The sequence below is a fragment of the Taudactylus pleione genome, unplaced genomic scaffold (genome assembly GCF_031769625.1).
Source record: "Taudactylus pleione unplaced genomic scaffold, aTauple2 ptg000437l, whole genome shotgun sequence".
NCBI lineage: Eukaryota > Metazoa > Chordata > Amphibia > Anura > Myobatrachidae > Taudactylus > Taudactylus pleione.
The window spans coordinates 4,500,339-4,527,033 of NW_028284839.1; the positions used below are offsets into that span (position 1 = coordinate 4,500,339).

A 26,695-nucleotide genomic window follows, 5' to 3' on the forward strand; every position below is an offset into this window, starting at 1 on the left:
TTTTGTCCTCAAAATTCTACACACAATAGCCCTCATTCAGACCCGGTCGTTGGATGCAAGCGGTCGCTCTGAATGAGGGCGGCCGTTTGCATCTTGAAGTGCGGCCTCCTGGACGCTAGCTAAGCTGTGGGTTACCACCCACAGCTTAGCGACCGACCAGGGTGATGGTCACGATGGTCAAGACCATCGCGACCATCAGGGTTTGCGATAAGACTCTAAGGTTGGGTTTCGATAAGCGCAAGCCCCAGGGAGCTCCCTGCTCTATTCGAGCAGGAAGCTCCCCACTGACATCATTGCTGATGTCAGTGGGGCTGCCCCCAAACGGCAAGCGTTCCGTCAAGAACGCCTCCGTTTGGCCGGCCACCCCCCCTGCCCGCTTCCCAAACGGGGCGAGCTGTCATTCAACATCGACAGCTCACCCCCTTTGGTGCGAGACCCGTAGCGACGAAGCGCCCGTCGCTAGCCGGGTATCGCGCATGCGCACGTCGGAGCCAGCTCTGACATGCGCATGCCCAGTGGGTCAACATCGACCCGGTTACGAGCACTCAGTTCTGAATGAGACCGGTTCTGAATGAGACCCAATATCCCATAGTGACATGTAAAACATTTTTTTGAGATTTTTGCAAATTTCATAAAAAAAGGAAACACTAAGAAATCACATGTACATAAGATTTCACGGCATTTGCCATGAAGCTCAAAATTGAGCTTAGGTGCATCCTGTTTCCACTGATCATCCTTGAGATGTTCCTACAGCTTAATTGGAGTCCACCTGTGGTAAATTCAGTTGATTGGACATGATTTTGAAAGGCATACACCTGTCTATATAAGGTCCCACACATGACAGTGCATGTCAGAGCACAAACCAAGCATAAAGTCCAAGGAATTGTCTGTAGACCTCTGATACAGGATTGTCTTGAGGCACAAATCTGGGGAAGGGTACAGAAAAATATCTGGTGCTTTGAAGATCCCAATGAGCACAGTGGCCTCCATCATCCATAAATGAAAGAAGTTTGGAACCACCAGGACTCTTCCTAGAGTTGGCCGGCCATCTAAACAGAGCGATCGGGGTAGAAGGGCCCTAGTCAGGAAGGTTACCAAGAACCCAATAGTCACTCTGTCAGAGCTACAGCATTCCTCTGTGGAGAGAGGAGAACCTTCCAGAAGGACAACCATCTCTGCAGCAATCCGCCAATCAGGCCTGTATGGTAGAGTGGCCAGATGGAAGACACTCCTTAGTAAAAAGCACATGGCAGCCCCCCTGGAGTTTGCCAAAATGCACCTGAAGGACTCTCAGACCATGATGAGACAAAGATTGAACTCTTTGGCGTGAATGCCAGGCATTATTTTTGGAGGAAACCAGGCACCGCTCATCACCAGGCCAATACCATCCCTACAGTGAAGCATGGTGGTGACAGCATCATGCTGTGGGGATGTTTTTCAGCGGCAGGAACTGGAAGACTAGTCAGGATAGTGGGAAAGATGAATGCAGCAATGTACAGAGACATCCTGGATGAAAACCTGCTTCAGAGTGCTCTCGAGCTCAAACTGGGGCGACAGTTCATCCTTCAGCAGGACAACGACCCTAAGCACACAGCTTCAGGACAACTCTGTGAAAGTCCTTTAGTGGCCCAGCCAGAGCACAGACTTGAATCCAATTGAACATCTCTGGAGAGATCTGAAAATGGCTGTGCACTGACATTTCCCATCCAATCTGATGGAGCGTGAGAGGTGCTGCAAAGAGGAATGGGCAAAACTGCACAAAGATAGGTGTGCCAAGCTTGTGGCATCATATACATAAAGACTTGAGGCTGTAATTACTGCCAAAGGTGCATCAACAAAGTATAGAGCAAAGGTTGTGAATACTTATGTACATGTGATTTCTTATTTATTTATTTTTTATTAAATTTGCATAAATCGCAAAAAAAACTTTTTACACGTTGTCACTATGGGGTATTTATTGTGTGTAGAATTTTGAGGACAAAAATTAATTTATTTCATTTTGGAATAAGGCCGTAACATAACAAAATGTGGAAAAAGAGAAGCGTAGTAAATACTTTCCGGATGCACTGTATATATATATATATGCGCTCTCCCAAGAATTCTCCAATCCAATTAAAAATGCCTATTCGCAGTACTCGCAGCGGAGGTTTGCAAATTTACTGACAAATGAGATGTGAGAGAAGTGCATGAAAAAGTGGAAAGACCATTATGGACCCCCCAATATTGATCATTTCGAGGGCAGGACCATTTAGAAGGCTGTTTGTGGGAATTAGGAAACTACTGTAGGTTTTTAAATCATGTCAAAAAGCTGATTTGTGTTGTTGTTTTTTAATGCAAAAAATTTGATATAAAGCAAACCTTTTTATTTCATATCAAACGAATTAAACGAATAATGCAATAATAAAAGTAGGAAAAAAGGGCAGGACACATCTCACGGGACTGTTCTCAGCAGCGGGTGACATTTGGCGCCGGCTGTGAGCTGGGTACAGCTCGCCGACCGGCGACCATTTGAAAGTGGGCGCGGCGAACCAATCACGGTGAGCTGCGTCATGGCTGGCTCCGCTTCACTTGCCAGAAAAGTCAGTTCGGCGGCAACGGGTGGAGGATGCAGACATCACGGGAAGAGCTCCGGCAGTATCTTGAAAAGGCCAGAAGACGCCGGGCTCAAGACAGAAGAGTTTGGGCGCCGGTGCCGCTGGCCAGGACGGGCCAGCAGCAGAGGAATCCGGCTGATGACGGACAGGTAAGTTACCATTAATCCTTCCCTAGACCCGTGGGGTAATTAGGCCACTGGTAGGGAGGGGGGGTGTTTATTCTCTTGCCCTGGGTTCCAAACCCCCTAGTTATGCCCTTGCTCACTGTTGAAAGGTAGCAGTCAAGAGAGGGGTATAAACTGTATAAAAAGCATTACATCTAATATGGAGCACTGTGAGGACTATCAGCAAAGTTGATGTCAGTAAAAGGATAAAATTTATTAGAGAGGCTACCGAGAGGACTATGGCAACATTAAAACATCTGCATGAAATCCTGGTAGAAACTGGTCACTCCCTGTATGTGACAACAATCTCCCATACTCTGCATGTTTGGGCTATAGGGTAAGGTGGCAAGATGGAGGCCATTTTTCACAGAACATCTTAATCCATCTAACACATACTGTGAAGCATCTTGCTTTAGGGCTACTTCTCCTCAGATGGAACATAAGCTCTAGTATAGCTAGACTAGAGGGTATATTGAATAGCTCTACTTATAAAGCTATTCTGGCATGAAACCTGCTGGTCTCTGTCAGGAAGCTGAAGGCCACTTTTACCTTCCAACAAGATAACAATCCGGAGCTCACATTCAAGTCAATCATAGAATAGCTTGATAAAATGCAGATCAAAGTCTTGGAATGGCCCAGACAGGACCCAGACCAGAGCTCAATCCCATTGAAATCCTGTGGAATGACCAAGAGGCCCGGGCACAGGAAATCTCCTCTGAATTGAATGGACTCTGACCTTTTTTTGCTGCAAAGAATGGGTAGAATTGCACTGACCAGGGGGTAAATTTACTAACATAGTAGTTCTATTTAAGAAGTGAAGTTGCCCATAGCAATCAATCAGATTCTACTTCTCATTTATCTAGCACCTTCTAGAAGATAATACCTGGAATCTGATTGGTTGCTATGGGCAACATCACTTCTTAATAGAACTCCCATCTTAGTAAATTTACCCCCAGGTGCACAAAGTTGATGGAGACCCGTATTCAGGCGAAAAGTCGGAAAGGTTCTGCCTGTCCGACTTTCAGCCTCCTTCGCCTGTTTCAGAGGTGAAAACTTTTCGTGCACGCCACCGCTTTTTGCCCTATACAATTCCAAACCACGCGAAAACGGAAACTGGCGAATGCAGAACAGGCGGAAAGTACTATCAAATTGTGGGGAAGTCAGTCTGTACCGCAAAAAAAAGATGCACTAACATAGGGAATCGATGTAAATGTGTCCTAATACCCCTAATAAAAGTGTTTGGGGTACTTAAGTAGTTTAAAAAACGTATTATTAGGGTCTATGCAAAAGTGGTGAAGAATTATTATTATTACATTTTAGTTATAAGGCGCAACAAGAGGTCCGCAGCTCCGTACGTACAGTAAAGGGTACACAGCACATTACATTACAATACAGTAACCAACAATAATGGCATGAAGCAGTATTTTTTGTAGAAAATAAGTAGTTCTGTCAAATTCGGGTTACGTGAAAATGGGTGCTAGCATCTTTTAATGTCTCTAAAGTGAACTTTTTAAAAATTTCAAAAATGCACCTGCTGCATCCTTGCAGACCACCCAGAAGTCTATTTCGCTAGTTTTTATACTTGTCCCCACATTTTTTATTTTTTCGTCCCAAAAATTGAAGTACTTTTTTGGGGTGTTTTTAGGGGGTTTTTTTTCTTCAAGATTTGGCCTTTGGGGCACTGTGCCAAGGGTTCCGGGTCGTTTCCCCATGTTTGCACCCCAAAATAAAAATGTTGCACTTTTTTTCACCTGCTATTCATAGGCGAATATTTTTTGCTTATTACATTGCATTAAGTTTCCGCGTAGGCGAATTCCGGCTGGAATACAATTTGGAGATAAGTTCCGACCAGGCGAAAAGCGGCAATAGGCAAAACTTTTTGTCGATTACGGCTTTTCGCCTGAAACTGAATACGGCCCTTAAGCTGAATACACACTATGTGATATTCTGCCCGATATGTCTATTTCTGACTGACATTGCCAATAACTGTTTAGTGTGAACGCAGCACAAATACCCGACGCAACTGTTGTGCAAAAGTCTGTTAGTCCCAGCAGGAGGCGTCTGAAGTAAAAAGACGTAGGCACCACAGATCCGATGCCTGCGTCCGAAGATGCAGGATCGGATTAACATCTAAAACCATCTGTCACAATGTTTGCAGCATCGGCCATCTGAGTAAGCCTAAGCTTGTGGGTGGGTATAGGGGAAAAGAAATACTATGGGGGGTGAGGTAGGTTGGCGAGACAAGAAGTGAGGCATGAGGCATGAGAGTGTAGTGGAAGAAGGTCATAGGGTACAGGGTAGTAGGTGGATGTGGAGTATGAGGATGCTCTGGCAATTGTGCTGAGCAGATGAAAACAGATAAAGGATGTTATGGGGAAGGGAGACGTTTACGGCACGTATAGTCTAGAGGGACGGGATGTAGTATAGACCGGCGGACTAAATGCTGCCAGTCTATATCCCGACACCAGAAGACCGGCAAGGGACAGAAGATAGGCGTCAAAATACCAACGCCCATCTTCATCACGATGCCATGGTGCTGAAGGATGCCGGACCGATTGAGGTGAGTCCGGCCATCCCTGGCACTTAGCTGCAAGGAAGGGGGAATTTAAGCAACCCCAGGGGGATTTAGGATTAGGTTAGGGGAAGGGGGGCGTTAGGCGCCGCTGGGGGGAGGTTAGGGTTAGGCAACCCCTGGGAGTGTTAAGTTTAGGGTGCGGGGAGGGGGGTTAGGTTTAGACACCCCCGGGGGGACTTCGAGTTAGGCACCACCCCGGGAGTTTAGGGTTAGGCACCCCTAAGGGAGAGTTGGGGGGGAGAGGGGAGGGTTAGATGACTTACCTGCCGCTGTCGGAATTTCCTCCTGTCGGGCTGACGCTGTCGGGATTTGAACCGGCGGCTATTCAATCCCACTCCGGAGGGACAGAGCAGTGAAAGAACATGTACAATTGTGTACGTTTTATTGGCCTGTATGTAGTGTTCATTCTAGCACCCTGCACCTGTCACAACCCGTGCGGTTCCTCTTTCCTGCCTGGGGTGTCGCTCTCTGCTCTGGTGCTTCTAGCACACTCAGCTGATGCAACAAACTGCTGAGATACAGACCAGAGTGTTCTAGAAGCACCAGAGCAGGGAGCGACACCCCGGGCAGGAAAGAGGAACTGCACAGGTTGTGGCGGGTGCAGGGTGCTAGAATGAACACCATGTATGGACTATAGAGCATTATTCCACATATGGAAATAACTGCTACCTATAGAATGTAGACGTATTCACACACCTTAAATAATAATTTAAAGCCCTACAGCGTTCATACTTTTAACAATCAGATGCTGAAGAGCATTCATTTTTAAAGAGTTCATGCCGATTGAATTGATATATCATACACTCTTAATTACAGTCTCAATTCTCTGATTTTAATCATATGTTTAATATCATTGCAATTACACTGTTTAAAAGAAAAATATATTTTTCCTCCATCACTCTGGCTCATTGCAGTCACAACATCAATTTGCAGGAAATGTGCGTTGCCATGACGATGATCGCAGATGTAAAATCCCCAGGCAGGTGCTTCATTGAATACACAACCAAAAATAATTTGGTGTATATTTTTTATTTTTATTTTTTTCTGCCTTCCAATGACACAAGGACTGAAAACTATTTAAATGCCGCATGGCAGCAGTTGTAAATTTCAGTCTGGAGTTGAGCTAATCAGTAAATATATGCCAAGGTCAAAAAAAGCTGTTTTTAAGCCAAGAGATACATATGCAATTTTACCTCAGACGAACTGTAATCAAAATGTAGCATTTCAAAAGCAAATATGAAAACCCATTAGCAGTAAGTGCCTGAGCAGGTCCAGCAATGATATAAGCCTAGCCTCGTGGCAGGATACTGCAGTCACCAGATAATGATGTCATCTCTGGCAGCCATGTTAGTCTCATTCATGGTCTGTGAGGTGATGAGTTTATGGATGCCAAACTGGACTATGGGAATGATCCACTAGGGATCGCTACAGCGACCGCAGCTGCGATTACGCACGCAGTTCTGCTGCGCAAATATGCTAATGTTTGCAACCGCTCAGCCAGCATAGAGACATCCACTACCGCTTTCTCACATGCATAAAACCGCGCAGTCCTGGGTAAACATCGGTAACATCGGCCCCTCACGCAGAATGACAGCAGCTCTGACCTGACTCAGAAATTGCAACTCTCATCACACGCAGTGAGTACACAAGCTTCGCGGTGGCTAATTTATGCGCGCCCAGGAAACGGCGTTCAAACGGACAGGCACGCCTGCGTTTCTCCAACCACGCCATCACCACCCCCAAATGCTGACGTCCTATAACTAACTCCCTCTGCAATGGTTTTGTATCTGCGGAAGTGATCGCAATGCTGACCCATACACGCGCACTGCGATGCATACGTGTGCGCAGTACGCACCATCGGCCGATCTGCGTACACTGTTGCAGTTGCGATCTGTGATGAAGCAGGCCCTATGACTGATATATCATAGCCAGAATTCAACAGGCCTGTACTATTTTTTAAGGTGAACCAATATGTATGAGAATGCAAACCATAAATTCACTGGCTCTGACACTGAAGCCAGATGCACTTGGTGGGGAGAATATTGGTCCAGTTCATAAAATGGCTGCCTCTATCGCCTCTAACTGCAATTAGATGGTTTTAAGTCTTCAAAGCTGCATGCTAAGGGGTCTATGTACTACAAGGCGTGCGTGCGTGCGTGCGTGCGGTGTGACTGTACAAAGCGCAGCACTCTGTGGGCAGCACCGCCGCTCACCCACAGCTCCTGTAACTGGCTAGCAGGGTGCCTGTTAATTAAAAACATACAGGGATCAATAAACAGTTCAAATAAAAACAGAAGTTTTATTTTAAAAAATGAGGTAGAAATGGACATATAAAGAGTTTAAGCAGAGTTCATGCTTATCTCAAATTTGAGGTAGAGGAATGGAGTAGCATGAGGGTGCAGATACCCAACGCGTTTCGTCCTATGGTGGACTTCTTCAACGGGATGGTAATGCTTGAAGAAGTCCATCATAGGACGAAACACGTTGGTAACCTGCACCCCCATGCTACTCCATACCTCAAATATGAGATAAGCATGAACTCTGTTTAAACTTTTTATACATCCATTTCTACCTCATTTTTTTATTTTTAAACTTCTGTTTTTATTTGAACTGTTTATTGATCCCCGTATATTTTTAATTGTTTATATCCTATATTTTCCATGCATAAATAAATGTATTTATTATATACTGTACATCAGTGCTCTTCATATATTATTTTAGATTTTCATCATTTTAATAATTATTTGCACGATATTTGCGCAAGCACTTTTTATGGCACGTTTTGGCGCTCTGTTCTGATTATATTGTTGACATTTGAGTTTTAAAAGCTGCTAACCACGGCTTGTATATTTTCAGATTGACCTGACACCCCATTGTTGTTGGGGGGTACCCTTGTTGCTACATGACACTTCAATTCTATATTTATATACAGTATATATTTCTTACACACTATTTGTATGGTATACCACACTTACTGTCGCTGCATAAATTCACTGAGTTCACATATATATATATATGTATATATATATATATATAAATAAATAACGCTTTGAGACTGCAGCATTTCCTATGTAAAGCAGAGTAATTGACGCCAGTATTGTAAACGAGTGGGAAAGTGTCAAAATTACAAATTATGTCTTCATGGTATTTCCACAAAAACAATTCCTGAAACCATTGACTGTAAAGTACTTTTATATGCAATATGTGCAGCATCTTACCGCCAAGGTCAGATTCCGCTTTGACTGTTAATAATGTATATTGGAAGTATTTTTATTTATAAGCTACTAGACTAAATCCAACTGGGCAATAATAGCGATTCCAGATAATCTGAGAGAGATCTATATCACCCCAAAACGGAAATAATACTCACGGATGAAAGAAAAAAAAAAACACCCCATATATCGGTTTTCTGTGATCATCCAGGTCCTGTAACTGCCAGTCTCCACCTCTGCTCAATATTACATAAAGTTATACATCCATTGCTATATATTCTGAAACAATTAAACCCATACTTATAATACATACTGAGGCAGTACCTCCCAGGGCTCTACTGTGCCAAAGTTGCACATACCCACTTACGATCCGTCTCTACAGACATGAAGATCCGCAAGTGACCAAAACTCAAAAACCAGCCGCATTTCGCTCAGAGCAGCAAAGCGCATTTTACAGCCGAAAGCTAAACTTTAGTCCAACTCCAAATTAGGCCCTTTAAATTTCATTCCCTTACTACACAGGAGAATACATTACTTGTCGACTCAGCATTTCCCAAAATGTTAATCAACAGGAGCTATAACATCTCTATTTCCTTGAAAGCAACCAAAATAACACTAACCACTGGCAATATACATAGATGACCACTTCTTGTTTTTAATTATTGCAAATAGAGCATACATGTAAATATAAATAAATCAGCATAAGTCCAAACAATATAATCACAAACTAGGTTAATGTGACATGTAGGTATTGCACTAGCATTACAATTAAGGGAATGCACATAAGAAAAGTACTGTAGATATCATATGCCTAGATGACCACCACTTGGTGATTTAGCAAAGGCCCCACTTCTGGTACCAATGTTGTACCCTAGTGTCCGGGGATCTCTCCCACTGATTAACAAGCTTGAGCAACCCAACACTGGATGGGGCTGAAAAAAGTTGAACAAGGCTCCAACCACTGAGCGCCGGTCAATATGCTATGCCCAACAACTACTGATGGCACACATGCAAGCTCATATAGTAATACACAAGCCTATAACAGTTAAAATATATTTGCATTCTATTTGTTATTAAGTTGAGACCATATAAGTGATATTGTCAGACAAAGTAGCCACATTTCAAAAACTTCCCCAACAAAGCTCAACATTCAGGTTCAAATTGCAAGTGATCCAGGTCAAATCTGAAATTGGGCCAATAAGCATGCATAGCAATTTATAGTCATGTGTGTTTGGTCACTGACCAACAAAACTCACCCAACCGGACACAGGTCCAGCTGTTTAGTACTGAGACAATGTGTGTCATCTTGACTTCTGAATTGAACCTTATTTAACAGTCACCTTCGACACAGACTGTTATCAGGTCCATTTACTTTCATACATTACAAATCCATAAATTTCACCTTTAAAATGTTTCCATTCTCCTACCTGTGATTCATTATTCGATGTATCATCATCCACTCCGGCTTTATGCCATAACGATAGAACTTCTCCTCCATTTTTGCATAATGAGGGTCTTTAGTTTTCCTTTTCTCGCTCTTGGTGTCCTCATCCCCGGACCCATAGTCGTATGGTGGCGGGTCATCCATGTCATTCTTTCTTTGGTAATTCCGGAACATCACTGTGTGGTAAAGCTCCAGCTGGAATGCAATAAGCCATAAGCAGTAATTACAAACACTATTCAATAACATTACCCGAACTAGTAAGCTTAATTTTGAATATTTAACAACATTTTGAATAATTAACAAAGTTTCTAACATTTTTGATTGGTTTTAAAACAAACTAAGATGAATTCAAGAAAGTTTAATTGGTCTGACCATGCTCAAGATTGTTTTCATCATTTCGACAGGTTTTCACAGGTTCACAGAGTGACAAACTCTCAGTAATGAAACGCGTAGGGTCATTGCTAGGTGTACTACAATTAATATGTTGAATACTGTAGTTTGTTTTTTTTTACATAAAACAAACAATTTGGGGGGATGCAGTTTAAATCCCGGCTGTCGGGATACCGGAGTTCAGAATGCCGGCGTTCAAAATGGCGACACCAGCCAGCATCCGACAGCCTGCATCCCGACAGTAAGTATTGGGGTTAGGGGGATGGTTAAGGTTAGGGGTTAGGCACTAGGGAGAGGGGTAGGGTTAGGCACTGGTGGGTGGGTTAGGTTTAGGCTGCGGAGGGGAGGGTTAGGTTTAGGCTACGGGGGGAGGCATGGGTTAGGTTTAGGCTGCGGGGATGGTGGGTTAGGTTTAGGAATAGGGGTAGGGTTAGGCCACTTACCGACAGGTGTCAGTATCCTAACCCTGTTGGGATGCCAAACACAGGATTCTGACTGCCGGGATCCCGTGCACTGGCATCCCATACCCAACCCAATTTAGGTATATGAGATCCTTTAACTTGCATTCGGAGGCAATAAGATATGGAAGTTGGGCTTGACAGACAGATGTTAACAGACATGGTTAATGCAAGAATCAATAAAAGACATTTATGAAAAATGTTGTACAGATAACTGTAGAGAAAGTGGTGTTGCCCATAACAACCAAACACATTCTATTTAATACTGGTCACCAGCAGTTTAGAAAATCAAGTCAAACATATAATTGGTTGCTAAGGATAACACAACCTGTTTTACATTGATACCCGTATACAATTTTCCATTAATGTCACCCAATACGCTTGTGCAGCAAATAAACACTTTCACTAAGCAACTTCATCAAATTATTTCTACGTTTTGGATTAACCCGGCCAAGTTTCTCACCTGTAACTCTTTCACCCACGAGCAGTGCCAGTAGGAGAGCCCAGCCCACTTGACAAAGAACTCCCGCTCCGGAATCCCTTCCACGGGCTTTGGGGGCGGCATGAGGGGGTCGATCTCACAGGGCGGCCCTGATATATTTGGAGGAGGTTCTCTCCACACCCAATGCAGGATTCTTTGTACTTTGCCCTTTAAAGGCAGACACTGTGAATGAGAAGATCCTGTTTAATAAATAGTATAAATCTAGAGGCATATGAAAAGGTTCTAAGCGGCTGAGCAAACCTATTTTAAAGCCCAAAGTCATCTATCTTCTACTCATGTCCAAGTCATCTGCATGTTCTGTACATAAATAAATCTGCGACAGGAACAATCATTAAGTTATCGAATCGTTTGATCAAGAATGAACAAGTCTAACCACCTATGTGCATTATTAGCCAGCATATTATAATCACTGATCATTCATAGCTCTCCATGGAGTTGGTCTGGTACTGATAAGTCAAATAATCACGTAAATAACCCCTTAATACACAGCGCTGGTTTGTACGTCAGTTCCAGACCAACTTCATGGTTTTTGTAAGGTGAATTTTAGAAGCTGGAAGAGGAAGAAATGTCAGGACTATGGGCCTGATTCAGAGCCGCTCGTAAGCGGCCGCTCGCTCGTTCCGAGCGATGTTTGCACAACTGCGCATTCGTACGGATCGTAATACGCATGCGCGAACCAGTCAGTGCGGCCGAAAATCGTTTGTTTGCTAAATAGCGAATGCCTGCTATTTAGAGTGACAGGAGGAGGCGTATGTGGGTGGTAACAGGGGAAGGTGCTTGAAAACGGGGAGTGGATATCCGAACGCAGGCGTGCTTAAAGGTCAAAATGGGCGTTTTATGGGTGTGCATAATTAATACAGCAGCGTCATTGACCACGTCACTGGGTTATTTTATAGTCAGAACTGCTCGCATGATTGCGGTAGGAAAAACCAACCACAAGAATAGCGAGCAGTTCATACGCTGGTCGATGTTCTCGATTAATCTAATAAATAGCGGACATGACGTAGGATGCGAGCGGCCAGGGGGTGTAGTTTTCCAAAAAACGACCGCAAGTTTTGTTCGCTCGTTCAGACCTAGAGGCGTGAACAGATCGCAAAGAGCGAACGGTTCATTTGAATAGCCACCCCTTTTTTCTGAACGAGCGAGCGCAAATAGCGTCCGGCTCTGAATCAGGCCCTATGGCTTTTTCCAATAAATAAATGTAGCAGTTCTCAGACACATTAACCATAGTAACAGTCAGACATGTCCAATCAGGACTAAGGAATCCTTAGTACTAATCCACCCAAACTCCGCCTTGATCCTCCCGGAACCACCTACACTTTGGTGAAACTCCGCCCCTTTCAACGTCTGCAAATGAAAACTGTCCAGCCAAAATCGGAAAACACTTCTGAGGTATGCAAAGAATGCAAAGCAATATTTTATTGTTATTAAATATCCAGCCGGATATATGCGAGGCACAAGACCCATTGTTAACCAAACTCATGAAAATGCATCTTACCAATTCGCTAGGCAATGAGGTACGAGCCATAAGTGTCACTCTATAGCTCTGAATCAATGGTAGAAAATTGTGACTTAATAAAAAGCCGGTGGATGCTTTGAGCAAACCGTCCAGAGCGTGATGCAGCACGTCCAATTGCAATCAGGTATCTAAACACCTTAGATGGCCCTTTATTAACTGGGATAACTGTCTCATGAATGACTTATAGCTCAATTGCAATAGATGGGGATAAAACTAAACTCTCAACCTCTCCTCATAAATTTCAAGGCAATCAAATAACTCATAGCACAGACGCTGATCTGCTGATAAAGAGTTCCTGCTGCCTGGACAAATAATCGCATGAGATGATGAGGAGATACTTTTAGAATATGATGTAATAAAACCAGCAGCAGTTTAAGGCACCGATATCACATACAAATGAGCAGTATAGATGGGATTGGGAACAGTCTGAATCCCTGAACACAATCACCAATGATAGAATGAAGGAGCACCGGCTGTCACTAACTTACACTCACACAAGCAATGCAATACATCATACTTGTCTACCGTGCCCCTCTCCCAGAATACGGGAGTCTCACGGACATTCTGGGAGAGGCAAGTACTGTATGCACTATACAGGTCGGCCATTATTAAACTTCCCCTATTCAGAGCTGTCTGTACCTTGAACAATCAGAATGTCACCATATTTGGTAGGGAGACTAAGGGGCATATACAATTAGCCGCGAAAAGTCGGCTAAGTTTCGCCTCCCGGACCTTCCGCCTACATCGCGGGTTTTTGGAGAAAACACTTTTCTTGCGTGCGCCCGCTCTTTGCCCTATTTAATTCCAGAGGACGCGAAAATGGGACCCGGCGAAACTCAAAACAGGCGAAAAGTGCTGTCAGATTTGGGGAAATCAGCCTGACACCCCCCAAAAGATGCACTGACATGGGGGATCACTATAGATACCCACAAATAGCCCTGCTGAAGGTATTTGGGGTACTTAAATGATCTCAATAGTGGTGAAGTGGTGAAGAATAGCATTTAGAAGTTTTTTGTAGAAAATAACTAGTTCCATTAAAACTGGGGTACCTGAAAGTGGGTGCTAGCATATTTTAAAGTTGTTAAATTGAAGTTTTAAAAATCATGTAAAATCCACCTGCCGCAAGCACCTGCAAACTTAAAAACACCTGAGGCTTACCTGGGGACCCCCCTGGAGTCTATTTCACTAGTATTTAATTCGTACCTCAACTTTGTACTTTTTTGCCCACTTTTTCTAAGTAGTTTTTTGGGGTGATCTTAAGGTTTTTTTTTACTTTTCTTGAAACAGTTTACTTTTGGGGGGCTGTTTCAAGGCTGCGGGGGGGGCCCCCGCAACTTTGCACCTCAAAACCGCAATTCTGCACTTTTTTTTACGCGAAAAGTCTTTGCAATTGAATACGGGGATAAGTTTTCGCCTGGCGAAATGAAGTCGTTTGCGGAAACTTTTCGCCGAAAGCGGCTTTTTCGCGGCAAATTGAACATGCCCCTAATTAGGACATGGGAAGCAAGATTCCAGCCAAAAAACATTTCAGTGCAAAAAGTTGCCGATATGGGGAATACGGCGCTGTACAATGTAAAAACAGCGAGCGACTCAGGATGAGGCCCATTAGGTGATCTCAGTTTGTGTTGCTTTCCTTTCAGTAACTACCTGAAAATATGCTAAAGGTTGTAAAGTCATCTAATTCGCTCTTATCCACCTTCCAAGTCACTTATAGCAGAGTTCCATTACTGGCATACAGCACATGTCTATACTGTATATACATATTACATTCCCTATTTAACCTTAGGAAGCTAACCTTATAAAAATGTTTCATAACAGCTAACCTGGGTCTGTGATACCCATAAGATGAAAAATCTGTTGGATCCAGGAAAATACCATTTATTGAACAATGGCTACTACATATGTTCTAAACAAGAAATTACAACTGAAAAAAATAAAAGATTTTTTCATTCAAATAAAATCAGACCAAATCATTGCCCGATGTTCCATGCACATCGACTTGCGACACGTTACATTGCTATGACGTGTTTCTGTCTTTTTTCGATAGACACAGGGCCTTATTCAGCACGGATTGCGAGTCTGCAATCACACACACCCGCTCGCTGCGAATTTAAGCAAATTAATGTGATCGCAGTGGCCGATTCACACACGTGCGCTGCGGTGCATACGTAGAACGCAAACATCGACCGGGTGCGTGCGTCGGCAGACTTGCGATCCTGATCGAGGACCACATTCCACATCTCTTGGCTTTAGTAGACCTACATTGGTTCCAACTGTGTATTTTTTGCAGAATGTCCTGTAACAACATCTTAACTGAGCGTGGTAACGTTGAACTGAAGTTAGAATGGCCGGGTGCGTCAGACCCACAGTTAGCTTTCTAGGGTTAAACTTATTGTATGAAAAGTCAACGTTAGGTTATTATTAATGTGGCAGCGCACAGGAACATCTTAAATTTAAACAATTAACATTGCAACAAAATGGATAAAAAAAACTCTCAGATTCCCTACGGAACGCAACTGCGAATGCAATAGCAATTACGCACGTAGTTCAAGTGCGATAGTATGCTAATCCATTGCAATCGTAATGCCGCCGCCGCACTACATACAGACGCCCACTTCTCCTTACACAAATCCGTAATTTTTACCAAGACTGCGAAACCATCGGTAGCATCGGGTACCATCGCAGCCTCACTCACACTTGCACAAGCTCTGACCTTACTCAGAAATTGCTAACTTCCACGTACGCTATCAGGCCTCAGGCTGCGTACGGCTTCGCATTGGCTAATTCATGCACGCCCCTGCAACGGCGTTCAAGCGCACTGGCACGCCTGCGTTTAGCCGACCACACCCCCGTCACCTCCCACAAACGGCCCTTCCTGTCAATCACTCTGCGATGGGTCTGCGTAGTCACTGCGATCGAAGTCCAGATCGCAGTGGCTGGTTTGCGCACTCACACTGCGATGCATACTCATGTGCAGTACGCAACAATCGGCTGAATTCGTGCCGATTAGCAACTGCGTTCCTTGCTAAATCAGCCCCAAAGTGATTGACATATTTTACATTCTTCTGCAAACACTGATATGTATAATATGGGGTGACACCGTGTTATTTATGCCACTGTCTAGGGCACTAGAACCTAGGACTCCATTCCAATCAGACAGCAATATGTGTGGAGTTTGTATTTTCTCTCCTCAGGGGCGGGTTAACTCCGGGAGCTCTGCTGTTATGGGGGGCATCCACTAGACGATTTTATCCCTGTCCAACCTCTTAACGATTTCCCTTGAAGTTTCCCTTGAAATATGATCTTCCACTCTGAACAATTTGCAAAAGATCTAACAATAAACTATGTTGTTTTAATCTGCGATTGAGAGCTTTCAGCTATAGTGGGCAGATAGTGGTTCATCGTTTGACCGTTCAGCGTGAACGATGTGTAAACGATGTGTAAACAATGTGTAAACGATTTGTAAGCAATCAAGTGAAATTGACCTGAATGTTCAGTCGATGGAGGAGACGATCAAACGACCAACGGGAGCGCGCATCGTACATCGTTAGAAACAATTACTGCACGATTTGCAAACGATGTTCAAACGATGTTTGAACGATTATCGAACGATTTTATCGTTTAATCGTTCAACTTTATCGTCTAGTGGATACCCCCCTTTAGTTTCATTGTCTTTTAACTAAATTGCCTTAGTGCGGGCTAATTTGAGGAATGAATGTGTGTTAAGGTCGGAGCAGGTAAATATCGCTCGTCCAGGTAATCTCTATGGTAACAAAATGTTCCCTGACTGTAAAGAGCACAGAATAAGTTGGTGCCATAATAATAGAGGATAACAGTAACATGGGGTACTCACACGCTGACTACAGTATAGCAATGACTCATTCAAATGTCTTGCAGGTTCTAAAGCACTTGGAAAAAAACTTCCGGGAGGCTACAAAGCACCGAGCTAAACACAACTGACACATTGAACCAGCAATCCTATATGAGGCCGATACCGTCATACAAACGTATTTATATGATGGTTGGGGGAAGTACTGCGCCTGCACCCTGCACGCAGCAACCTACCCATAACAAGTGATGGTAACAACGGAATAAACTGTATTGCCTTCAAGCAATTGATGTGTGTGGCATCAGTATGTTAGCCTAATTTACCACGCCATGAGCCACGGCTATCACATACTGTACAGCTGAAAACACCATGGAAATCTTACGCTGGGTACACACTGGAGCAATGTTGGGTCGATTTGCCGTTTCGTAACGACAAATCACCAACATCGCTCAGTGTGCATGCTCAATATGCAGGTGCCCGCGGGCACTAGCGACGTCGTCAGGTGTGTCGTCAGGTGTGTATGTTAATGAAGGACGGAACGAGTTATCGTTCCGTCATTCATTCGCTGCAGTGTGTACCTGGCAATCGTGCGATGTCCAGGGTGCCCCCAGACATTGGCACGATTGCAGGTTGGTTCAGTATGGACCCAGCTTCACAGTTCTGCGTCTATCACAGGAACAACCAGCTGGGTGACCCTGTATGAGTTATACATGGTATGGTAACATTTAACATGATCATCACATTGTTCTGCTAGAATTAAACTGCTACCCCGACGGGATCAGTATGATTTACTGCAGGCCGCACCTAACCTAACCTACCCACCTAACTCTCCCTCCCGCGGCTGTCCGCGCCCGGCTTACCTTCGACCGGGATGCCGGGAGTCAGGCTCCCGGCGCAGGGAAAATGACAGGCGTCGGGATTTCGACGCCTGTCATTAGACCCTTGCCGGGATTAGACAGTCGGGATGGCGACGGTCGGCATTTACACCGTTGGCATCCCGACTGCATACCACCCCGACTACTGCTACACATATACTACATGTGTGATGTGAGATAGAGACGCACCACAGTCCACCAGCCTGTGTCCGACTTGTTCTCCATTCACCTTATAGTAAGGGTGGCTATAATATCCCTTTAATCAGGTCTTCAAGTCTGCATTTCACCTGGTTTTAAGCAGCCACAGAACCTGTGTAATTCTTATGTATCTATAATTAAAGAGATATTACAGCAACCCTGCTTCTAATTAGAATAAAAACCCTAGATTCCCCTCCGTCTGTAATATAAATAATAAGAGATTAATGCATAAGAGAATTCTTGCTCTCCGACTTCCTATAATGATGCTACTAAGTCAACTTGCCGTTTAGTACTGTTCCATTATAAGATTTACTTTCAACATAACCTCTGTATTTCCTTCCTGAGCTCTCCTGTCATTGTCAGGGAGGTGCGAGCACGCCAGCTCAGGAGGAGCATGGGTTATTGGCAAGGAATGTGTCTGTGACTTCACCGAGGGCATGCGCCAGGACACAAAGAGACTGACAAGACACCGAGCCGGCAACGAGCTGGCAGACACGACGGCCTAAGTGTGCTCACAGACTGCGCAGAGGCATGACAAGACATATGTATCCTACGTACATTTCTGTGCTAGGCTCAATTTAGCAAATAACATTTTCAAGGGTGCAGTTGCATTAAACGAGGCATAATGATTAACGCATAGTTAATGCCACATGCGAGGGCATGTGAGGAATGTAATTAGGGCTCCCATCAGTTTTAAAAAGAAAACCCGGACGCCTAAGCAGCGTGAGTTTTCCAGACCCTTACAAGATTTCTGGTAGACAAATGCAACAAAATCCCTGTACGTACAATCCTATTCAGTAGTCTAAATTATAAGGAAACAATTGTTGTTATGCCGGTCTTGCCACACGCATGGGTCAAATCGGAGCGAAGCTATCAGCATATTGTGGTTATCTGACAACTGGGTTTACAGGCATACCTGAAAATGACACAACCAAATCACATGCCATTTCCGACAACATACACACAGCGGTACTAATGTTAAAGTGATATTGCTGTGTGTGCGGTCAGTTTAAATTGTACAAATCGAGGGCAAAATAACCGAATCGGTCCTGGTGGGATCCGGTCAGAAATATTGACATTCAGAATGTTAACATGGTTAAGACGACATGTTCATAATGTCGGCATTTAACATGTCAGCACCAGAATGTCGACAGTAAATTTTTGTGTTATTTTTAGGGTTAGGTATTAGCGTTAGGCTTAAGCTGCATACACACACGATATCGTTTAACAATAATTGTTTTGAAAAAATCGTTCACTTTCTGAGTCAAACGATGAACGATTATCGTTCATGCGCGTTCACGTTTGTAGTTCAGTCAGACTTGTCAACTCAACGATTTTCATTAAGGGAATATGCAAAAATTGTTTGTAGTTCAAAAAAATCGTTCATTACACCTTAAAAAATCTGACAGATAATCTGACAGAAAATCGTTCATAAAATCGTTGGTAACAAAATCGTTGTGTATGTATGTAGCTTTAGGGGTAGGTTTAGGCTTAGGCTAAAATATGCAAAATAAAATTGTATGTCAACAGTTTAGAGCTAACGTAAAAAAAAAAAATGGCAAAGTTATTAACATGTCGACATGTCGCTTACTAATCTAATGCCCATGTCGACAACCTGACTGTCGACATTCAGAACCCATCAGCATTCATGGTGTTGACATTCTGAATGGGGTCTTTTCATACCACACCCATCCTGGTAACGTAGCAAATGTAATGAGGGAAGTGAACAGAGGTCAAGGGGAGCTGACACATAAGGGAGGCAAAACTTTGGGAGTAAATAAAAGGTGCCATTCAGGAAAACTGGGTGAAGAGGAGACTGAAATCACATAAAAGGAAGATAGAAACGACTCACTGTGCAACGTGGACATAACCATTCACCGTTTGGTATTTCAGGCAAAGGTGGGTTAAGACAGTGCAAATGGTAAGAGGAGGGGCAGGTGTCACAGCACAAGAGCTCCCCACCATCTTTACAGACACGACAAAACTCCATGTGGTCATCTTCCTCATCCTCCTCCTCTACTCCGTCTTCTTCATCTTCCTCTTCCTCTTTTGGCTCCCACTGGATTCCTTCTTTTTCCTAGCGACACAGATTCATTGTCATGTTACAGAGTTCTGGGACACTTCTATTATGGTGCATTATTGGACCGAAAAATGTATTTGACATTAAGGGGTCTAGTTACTAAGCTGTGTGAGGAGACAGAGTGAAAAGTGATAAGAAAGTGATAAGGTGCCAGCCAATCAGCTCCTAACTGTCATCTCACAGGCTGTGTTTGAAAAATGACAGTTGGGAGCTGACTGGCTGGCACCTTATCACTTTCTTATCACTTTTCATTCAAATTTGTATTCAGGACGTTCATTCACAGACCCCACTGAGGAAAAAAAAATATATATTTTCAGATAAAGCAATAGGCCACAAGCCTGCCCACTTGTCTGTCCCAGCGTAAGTGGGAGGAGTCACCGTGTGTAAAATACAAGCCCACCAGTTGTGGCGTTGGGCAGACCAGTCAAGCGCATGGATGCAAAGGCTCAAAATAAACAAAATGTTAAAGCCGTCTACTATACTCGTCTAATCTCTACGTGCGCAGTAAAAAGCCCAGGTTACATCACGTAAAGCAAGACATAGCACAGTTTTAAATAGTTCCACAGAGGAATGTTTAATACAATGAGATAAAACATACCTAGGCCAGGCGATGACTGCCTGGCCCTGATGTGCAGCACACCAACTCTATGTGTTTATATACATATGAGCTTATTCGGTAAAACAAATAAGCAATTAAGGTGCGTACACAAAGAGATTTTTTCGAACGATTTAACTATAACAACGTCGTTATTGTTCAAAAAATCGTTCAGGGTAAAACGATAAACGATTATCGTTCATGCGCGTTCACGTTTGTCGATTGTAGTTTGTATTTCGTAGTTGAGTCAGACTGGCCAACTGAACGATTTTCAATAGAAGTTGCAACATTTTTCCTTCAACACACAGAAAATCGTTTATTAAGTAAAGTAAAACCAACTACTTTGTAAAACGATTTTCGTTCACTTTTTCAAGGGAAAAACTGAACGAAAATCGTTCATGACTAACATCGTTGTGTGTGTACGCTCCTTTACAGGGGTATTCAATATGGATGCGATAACATTGTTTTTGCGTTAATATCGGAGGTATGACGTCATTATCGCAGGTTTTATCGCAGAGTGCTATAAAAAAATATGAGATATGGTAAGAACTTACCTTTGTTATCTCTATTTCTACAAAGTCCATAGGGTTCCACAGGATACCTTGGGTATAGGTGATGACATCAGGCATCGGGCACCATAGAGTTAAGTTTTCAGCCTCCCATAATGCACTAGGGTCCCCCTCCTATACCCCGCCCCCGAGCCAAGGCATCTCAGTTACGTACCAAGCCATAGGCCGGAGGAGGAGAAGGAAGAGAGAAAAAAGATCTGGACACACACAAGAATCACATTCTCACCAGAGGGAGACGGAAAAACCGGTGACCAGAGCAAAGCCCATCGGCAGCACAGGTGCGACAGGGCGGGAGTCCTGTGGAACCCTATGGACTTCGTAGAAATAGAGATAACAAAGGTAAGTTCTTACCATATCTCATATTTTCTACATCAGGGTCCATAGGGTATCCACAGGATACCTTGGGGATGTCCCAAAGCAGTATACTTTAAGGGTGGGGACGCTCCTGTGCTGAAAGGAGAATCCGCCGCCCGAAGGAAGCATCCTGAGAGGCAAAGGTATCAAACGCGTAATACCTCACAAAGGTATGGACCGAGGACCATGTGGCAGCCTTGCAGATCTGGACTGCAGAGGCACCACGTCGAGCAGCCCACGAAGGACCCACAGACCTAGTGGAATGAGCCCTCACAGAGGAAGGAACCGGAAGGCCTTCATGGAGATAAGCTTCAGAAATGGCCATACGAATCCAGCCTGCCAAAGTTTGCTTTGAAGCAGGCCAACCCTTTTTACGGAAGCCATAGAGGACAAACAAGGCGTCCGACTTCCTAAACGAAGAAGTGCGGTCAACATATATCCTTAAGGCCCGCACAACGTCCACAGTGGCCTCACCCACTGAAAGATCAGGTGAGTTAAAAGCCGGCACAACGATTTCCTCGTTGATGTGAAAACTGGAAACAACTTTAGGAAGGAAACCAGGACGAGTGCGCAGCACCGCCCTGTTCCTATGAAAAATCAGAAAAGGGGGTCTACATGAGAGAGCCCCTAAGTCAGAAACACAGGAAAATTGTTTAGCTGTCAGCCATTTGAGGTCCACTGAGCCCAGTGGTTCAAACGGCGGTCCCTGGAGATCCCTCAGGACCACAGCTAAATCCCAAGGCGCCACCGGCGGAACAAAGGGTGGCTGAATTCTGACACCTTGCATAAAGGTGCGCACATCAGGGATTGCAGCAATCCTACGATGGAACCAGACGGATAGGGCAGACACCTGTACCTTCAGAGACGCAAGGCGAAGCCCATGGTCCAGTCCCGCCTGTAGGAAAGCTAACACTCTAGACAGACGGAACTCCCGAGGAGCATAACCTCTCGGCCAAGACCACTGGAAGAACGTATGCCACACACGATGGTATATCCTTGCAGAGGATGGTTTCCGAGCCCCTAGCACTACAGAGCTGGAAAACCCCCTGGACCTTAAAATGGCAGTCTCAACAGCCACGCCGTCAAAGACAGCCGAGTCAGGTCTGGGTGAAGACAAGGACCCTGTGACAGGAGGTCCGGGCGTAACGGCAACCGCAGAGGAATGTCCACGGACAGTCCCTGGAGGTCTGAGAACCAGTGCCTCCGGGGCCACGCGGGAGCTGTTTGAATTTCCGGATTACCCGTGGAAGAAGGGAAAACGGAGGAAACAGATAAGCAAACCGGAACGTCCACCGGACGGACAGAGCATCCACCAGAGACGCCTTTTCGTCTCTTGTGCGAGCCCCGAACACCGGCAACTTGTTGTTGTGCCGTAACGCCATGAGGTCGATCTCTGGAAGACCCCACCTGTCCACCAGAAGTTGAAAGATGTCCTGGTGCAGAGACCATTCCCCCGGATGAACATCCTGGCGACTGAGAAAGTCCGCCTCCCAGTTTAGGACTCCCGGGATGAATACTGCTGATATGGCCGGGAGATTGCGCTCCGCCCAAACCAGGATTCGGGACACCTCTACGAGAGAAGCCCGACTTCGGGTTCCTCCTTGCCGATTTATGTAGGCCACGGTGGTAGCGTTGTCCGACTGGACCTACACTGGGTGACCTTGGAGAACCCGATGTGCCTGCTGGAGAGCATTGAAAACCGCGCGGAGCTCCAAGATGTTTATTGGAAGCTCTGCTTCCGCCCTAGTCCACCTGCCCTGGAACAAGTGTGGACCCGTGACTGCTCCCCAGCCCCGAAGACTGGCATCCGTTATCAACAGGACCCAATTCGTCACCCAGAACGGACGACCCTTGTTGAGATGGGTCGTCTGCAACCACCAGGCTAGGGACAGGCGAACCTCCGGAGTGAGCACCATCGTCTGGGATTTTAGACTCTGAGGCAGTCCATTCCATTTGGACTGGATCAATTGCTGCAGAGGTCTGGAGTGAAACTGGGCATATTCCACCATGTCGAATACTGACACCATGGAGCCCAGTAACCTCATCGCCGAGTGCAGACACACGGCGATTCTGCAGACAACTGCGCACCCTCAACTGCAAGGCAGAGATCTTTTCCCCCGTCACAAAGATCCTTTGCTGTCCGGAGTCCAGTAAGGCTCCGAGGTGCAGAATCCTCTGAGACGGGATCAGGGTGGACTTCTGCCAGTTTATCAACCAGTCGTGCCGTTGCAGTACCGAAATGGTCAGGTCCAAGTGGCGTAGAAGGAGCTCTGGAGATCCTGCCACCAACAGAAGGTCGTCCAAGTACGGCAACATGCGGACTCCCTGCAGCCGCAGGGAAGCCGCCATGACCGCCATCACCTTCGTGAATACACGTGGTGCTGTCGCCAGCCCAAAACGTAACGCCCGGAACTGAAAGTGGTTGTTGCGGATTGCAAACCTGAGGAACTGTTGATGGCGTAAAAGAATAGGGACATGCAGGTAAGCGTCCTGTATGTCCAACGACACCATGTAATCCCCAGGTTCCAGCGCCAGAATGATGGACCGTAGGGTCTCCATCCGAAACCTCGGCACCCGCAAAGACCTGTTGAGTGCTTTGAGGTTGAGGATCGGACGATACGACCCATTGGGTTTCTGCACCAAAAACAGATTGGAATAGAAACCCTGGCCCCTCTGGGGGAATGGAACAGGCACTATAACTCCAGCTTGGACCATAGTGTGCAAAACCTTCCGCAGTTCCAAGGCTTTGTTCCAGTCTGATGGAAGACCCGTGGTGAAGAATCGAGACGGGGGCCTGTGCCGAAAGGAGAGGGCGTACCCGTGAGAAACCACCTCGAGAACCCAAGTGTCTGTCGTGGTAACCGACCAACACTGGGCAAACTGCAGCAGGCGGCCTCCCACTTTGGGATCCCCCAAAGGGAGGCCCGGACCGTCAGGCAGCAGGCTTGTCATCTGGCTTAGGGGCCGGACGTCTGGTACTACAGGCCTGTTTCCGGGGCTTGGCCGATTTTTTGGGGCCAGCCTGACGGGAAAAAGACTGTGCTTTAGGCCTACCGTGGGCCCTGTAAGGCCGAAAGGACGACGTACCTGAACTGGAAGGAACTGCAGCAGACGGGAGATATGCAGATTTGGCTGCCGCCAGCGTGGCTAAAATTTTGTCCAGATCCGGACCAAATAGGACTTCTCCATTAAAAGGCAAAGCTTCCAAGCCCTTTTTGGAATGAGCGTTCGCCTTCCAAGATCGCAACCATAAGGTGCGACGAGCAGCTACTGCTGCCGAAGAAATCTGAGACGCCAGGGTACTGATATCCAAAGCCGCTTCATTGATATAAGTGGCCGAATTCCGGAGATTGCCTATCAACTCGGTCTGTTCAGCTGAGAGGTCGGAATCGAAAGACGCCTCCAAACTATCAGCTAAGCACTCCATAGCTCTGGCTACCCAACAAATGGCCATAGCCGGCCTAGCTGCCCCCCCCCCGCAAGGGAATAAACGGACTTTAGGCAGATCTCCACCTTACGGACCGTAGCATCCTTCAAAGAAGACATGGAGAGCATGGGCAATGTGGCACTACGAACTAGGCGTGTCACATGAGAATCTACCTGTGGAGGGGATTCCCACTTATAAAAATAATTATCCGCAAACGGATAAGCCACCGCCAAGCGTCTCTGAGGCTGATACCGTTTGCCAGGATGTTTCCACGCCTCCTCTAAATGGTCCACTAACTGACCCGAAAGAGGAAACACTGTGGCGTCACCCTTAATATCCTTAAAAAAGGCATATTTTGACTTGGACAAAGGAGGATCTTCATCCTCAATCACTAAAGCTGTGCGGACTGCCCGAATAAGTCCAGGAATATACACCTTGGACCTAGCGTCCGATTCTTTAGTACGGAGAGGTTCCTGGTCAGAAAGATCCAGAATCTCCCCATCATCGGACGTCACGTCGTCATCCTCATAAGGAGCGGACAGAGATGCCATTGGCCGCTTATGTGGCCTCAACACAGACTCCCCTTGTAACACGTCCGACAAGTGCTGTACAGAACTAGTCAGTGAATTAACCCACGCAAGCTCCTGAAAGACTCGGGGAGGGGAAATAGGGAGACTGTGGGGTACCATCAATTGTCTCGGGAAGCCCTGCATGGGTGACGACACCACTGACTGCTGGGACAATCCCATCGGTGAGAACGCAGGCTGCGGAGCTAACTGGCCCACGAGGGTTGTAAGCGCTTTGGCGAAACAAGCCCAGGGCGGCTCCTGTACCGGAGCCGTGACAGTAATTGGCCGCGCCAATAAATAACACTGCCCCTCCACGTTACCCTCCCCCTCCTCTATTGGTACCTTACACGTAGTACAAATAAGCTGGAGAGGAAAATCACTCTCAGACATGATGGTAAGTATGTGACCCCTCTCACTGATACTTGTTAGTATAGTGGGAGAACCACCCTGCAATCACCGCACCGCAAGGGCTTTAGCAGAAAAAGATCAGGGACAGTGAAATGGCTGACAGTAGAAAGTGAAAGTACAGGCAGCAGACGCTAGCAGAAGTCACTTACACTGCAAACAAATCAATTCCTGCACTATCAGCGCTGATTCTCAACTACGCAGACACAGAGCCTGGTAGGACACAGCGCTGCATACACAGACCTTAAGCAAACGGAGGAGAGGTATGCCGGGGGACCCAGACCGCGATGCCACCGATCTTCAGCGTCCAACAGCGCTCACCATGCTTCCAGGAAAGATGGCCACAGAGCAGAGAGGAGGCCGGCCTGGGGGAGGAGCGCTGCCACAGGGCCAGTCAGCACAGCAGAGAGGGCTGTGTGCAGCGGGGGAGGCGCCGGCTGTGTTACAGGGAAGGCACGCTCCCCTGGCATGCATTTAACCCCTGGGACGCCGCAGCGCTACCGCTCAGCTGCGGTCCGCTGTCCCAGGGGGGTAGTGGAAGCGCAGGTTAGGTACCTGGCTCCACGCTGCAGCCAGTCCCCAGGGAGCCCCCTGCCTGGGATCTCTGGACCATGTGTCAGCAGGTTCCCACAGCGGGACCCCGCTGCTTACCTGCTGCCCCCTTGGATCCGGCCATGGTCCCAAACATCTGGGGTCACCGCTAGCTGTGACCCCAGATGCTTACCAGCACCGGCGTTCTGGTACCGTCGGGGGTGTAGGGAAGACAGCATGGACATCAGCATTGACTGTCCATGCTGTACTTCCAGATGTGCAGCCACAGCTGCATTGAAGAAACTTCAGGGGCTATCCTTAGCCCCCCTCTAGCAGGTGCATCCGACTCCGGCCGGGCACCAAACGAAACTGAGATGTCTTGGCTCGGGGGCGGGGTATAGGAGG

At 45.9% G+C, this 26,695-nt stretch overlaps 1 protein-coding gene across 5 annotated transcripts in view; it reads right to left on the minus strand.

Moving 5' to 3' along the window:
• CHD5 (chromodomain helicase DNA binding protein 5) overlaps positions 1-26,695 on the minus strand; it is a 276,672-nt gene that overhangs the window by 135,958 nt on the left and 114,019 nt on the right. For all 5 annotated transcript variants that reach the window (XM_088447742.1, XM_088447741.1, XM_088447740.1 and 2 more), the window contains exons 9-11: positions 19,613-19,837; positions 11,301-11,501; positions 9,973-10,184 (exon numbers count right to left, since the gene is read on the minus strand). In XM_088447742.1, coding sequence (XP_088303868.1) covers positions 9,973-10,184; positions 11,301-11,501; positions 19,613-19,837 — 638 coding nt within the window. The remainder of the gene's footprint in view (positions 1-9,972; positions 10,185-11,300; positions 11,502-19,612; positions 19,838-26,695) is intronic.